At 35.6% G+C, this 3,349-nt stretch overlaps 1 protein-coding gene across 1 annotated transcript; it reads left to right on the top strand.

Moving 5' to 3' along the window:
* The first annotated feature begins 746 nt into the window (after positions 1–746).
* LOC145958521 (uncharacterized) lies at positions 747–2,749 on the top strand. The gene is made up of 4 exons (XM_083076017.1): positions 747–1,074; positions 1,147–1,821; positions 1,899–2,257; positions 2,453–2,749. The coding sequence occupies exons 1-4, from the start codon at positions 747–749 to the stop codon at positions 2,747–2,749; spliced, it is 1,659 nt and encodes a 552-aa protein (XP_082932143.1).
* The last annotated feature ends 600 nt before the right edge of the window (positions 2,750–3,349 follow it).

Genomic DNA, 3,349 nt, shown 5'->3' with positions numbered 1-3,349 from the left:
TATTATGGATCTAATGATTGCTTATATTTACACTGGAAAGATGTATGAAGGTGCTGAAGGTGTAACATTTGATGGACCAAGAAAAGGAATGTATATTAAACGAGGTATCACTTTGGATATATTAAAGAGAAGGATTCACAACAAATTTAGTCTTAACTCAAATCAAGTGATATTATCTGTAAGTTACAGATTTTTAGTTTCACAAGGTGATAACAACATATATTCTTCATTGGAATTGAGTGACGATGATGATGTACAATGCATGATAGAAGCATTTCAGAGCCAGAATGTGATGCCAATAATGGAATTATATGATGAAATAGGTATGCAAGCTTTTTCATTAGAAAATTTGTCAATTGAACGATCACCTTTGATCACAAGAGACGAAGATGAAGATGACGAAGAAGATGAAGACTATCATGTTTCATCATCATATGAAAGCATTGATGAATCCAATGAAGATGAAATTGATAATTGTGAACCATTTGATGATGAGGTGCAGCCGGATGTTCTTGTTAATAGTCCAATGGTTGAACCAATTTCAATGTATCCATCTACTGAAGGTAACATCTGAAAATTAAATTTGTCAATAATCTGTTATTTGTTTAAAATAAAATGTTGAAATTGATTTTATTGAAATTACTAAATTCATTATTATTAAAATAGGTGGAAGTCAATTTTGGGGTAATTTACCCCACTACACTAACATCAATTGGAATCATCCCGATGAAGAAGATATCCCAGGGATGGATGTCGGTAGTACTTGGTCAATTGGGCAAGATTTATATGTGGGGTTGGAGTTTGAGAATAAAGATGCAGTTAAAAATGCAGTCAAGCAAAATGCAATGAGAATGCATCAAAGTTTTTATGTGGTTGAGTCGAAAAAGACTAAGTGGGTTGTTAGATGTCCAAATGCACATGATGGATGTGGATGGTACATGAGAGCCATTGAGTCAAAGAGATCTGATAAGTGGAAAGTGACTCAGTGGGGTGGACGTCATACGTGTTTGAACATGTCTTTGTCCCAAGATCATGCTAAGTTAGATTTTGAGTTAATTGCAACATTCATACAAGGTAAGTTATGCAAAGTTTATAGTTTATATTAATAATAATTTATTTTAGTGATTACTAATATTTAATATGTAGGAATGGTTAACCAAGATCCATCAATCAAGATTAGCCTTATCCAAGAGAGAATAACATCTCAAACTGGGTTCAAAATATCTTATAGAAAGGCTTGGATGGCGAAACAAAAAGCAATTGTTAACGTTTTTGGAGATTGGGAAGAATCGTATGCTTATTTACCTCGATGGCTGCAATACATGAAAGAAATTGCTCCAGGATCATTTTATGATCTGTGTCATGATGATTTTTTTGTTGGTAATCATTGTCATCGTGGTTACCGTCAATTTCACAGATTATTCTGGACATTCAAGCCGTGTTGTGATGCCTTTAATTTTTGTAAACCGTTGATACAAGTTGATGGCACTCATCTATATGGGAAGTATCGAGGTACATTGTTGATTGCTACAACACAAGATGGTAATAACAACGTTCTTCCTCTTGCATTTGCTGTGGTTGAAGGAGAAACATTACTTGTGTGGTCGTGGTTCTTGTCTCATTTGCGGTTACATGTTACAAACAAAGAAGAGATATGTTTAATATCTGATCGACATCGTAGCATTAAATCGGCCATTGACAATGAGGCAATTGGGTGGAGACCGCCAAATGCATATCACAAGTACTGCATTAGGCACATTGCAAGTAATTTTAATACTCGATTCAAGGATGTGAAACTTAAACAAAAGCTTGTGAAGTTAGGTACGTATTGTTATTTTAAATTTTTTAATCATTCAAGATTTTATATTGTGCATTATTTTTAATTTTTTATTATGCAGGGTATACACTGTGTAAGCACATTTTTGATCGCAATTTGCAAAAGTTTTGTGAATCTAGCCCTGATGTTGAAAGGTGGATAGGAGCGATATCAAAAGACAAATGGAGCATGGCATATGATGCAGATGGTCGAAGATATGGTCATATGACAACAAATTTGTCTGAATGTGTTAACAAGGTGTTAAAGGATTGTAGAAATCTCCCTATCACTGCATTAGTTCGGTCGACTTATACCAGGTGCGCTGAGTATTTTAGTAATCGTGGTAGTCGTGCTTTAGCCGATGTTTCATCTGGGAAGGTCTTCGTTTCAAAGTTGGTTGAAGCTTTGCAAAAAAATAAAGAAGAGGCTTGTTCCCACCAAGTTTGTAGATACGACATTTAATCTTCAAAATTTGAGGTTGAAGAGGCCTTTGATCCAGTAACACAAATAGGAGGGAAGAAATGGGTAGTCAATTTAAAGGAACGATACTGTCAATGCGGAAAGTTTACAGCATTTCATTATCCTTGTTCTCATGTTATAGCTGCATGTGGTGTTGTTAGCATTGATTACTACTAGTTTATAGATCCTGTTTATACCTGTGATTATGTTTTAAAAGCCTACTCTGGTCCGTGGGAACCAATCGGAAATGAAGACTTAATCCCTCCAAGTGATGAGGATTGGATACTTGTCCCAGATCCAGCATCGGTGCGCGGGAAAGGGAGACCAAAATTCACAAGGATTAGAAATGAAATGGATTGGGTTGAGAGCTCACAACGACGACCAAAATGTAGCATATGCAAACAAGAGGGTCACAACAGGCGCAATTGTCCATCTAAGTCTAATAATCAGTCGATAAGTTTTGAAGATGTTTAGAATTTTGTAAAGATAATGTAATTATTAATGTGTATTCATCATGGTCATTGTATAACATAATGTAATTACTATTGTCTATTCATAATTATACAAAATCTACTCTTCATCGTCTTTCTCATCTTCCTCATGATCATGCCCTCTAACAGTAGCAGGAGTTAGAATACACCGTCGTCGTCTTTCCCTAGCAGCCCTTTGAGGATTTCTTCGGACAGGTAATTGTTCTGGCTGCGATGGTGGATGACTAGCCTCCGCAGAAAATTGTGGACGCAAATCAACACCTGCAACGTCATATTTGACACAAATTATTAATAATCATAATAATTATAAAAAGAAAATAATAACAAAATAATAAAATATGAGTATACCTGATGTATAAGCACGACTGATATAATCATGATCATATGGAATATGAAAAGGTGCTTCCTGACTCGATTGTGTGGCATCTTGTGGCATACTTGGCTGTGGAGTCATTAAAGGGGAATGTCCAAAAATATGATCCATCATTTCTGATGACATAGTTGGTTCTGGTGATGAGTCTAAACCAAGTGACTCACAGATATGTGTAGTAGTCATCGGAACTGATGTCTCAAAACCTGGAGG

The sequence above is a fragment of the Cajanus cajan genome, chromosome 6, assembly GCF_000230855.2.
Source record: "Cajanus cajan strain Asha chromosome 6, NIPB_CcT2T_4, whole genome shotgun sequence".
Lineage (NCBI taxonomy): Eukaryota > Viridiplantae > Streptophyta > Magnoliopsida > Fabales > Fabaceae > Cajanus > Cajanus cajan.
This window is presented reverse-complemented; position numbering and strand designations above follow the sequence as displayed.

Bases quoted from the DNA above. Each gene is read 5' to 3' on its own strand.
- LOC145958521 (XM_083076017.1), top strand. From the start codon at position 747: ATGGATGTCGGTAGTACTTGGTCAATTGGGCAAGATTTATATGTGGGG. The intron at 1,075-1,146 runs GTAAGTTATGCA...TTTAATATGTAG, and splicing joins AATTGCAACATTCATACAAG to GAATGGTTAACCAAGATCCA. The intron at 1,822-1,898 runs GTACGTATTGTT...TTTATTATGCAG, and splicing joins ACAAAAGCTTGTGAAGTTAG to GGTATACACTGTGTAAGCAC.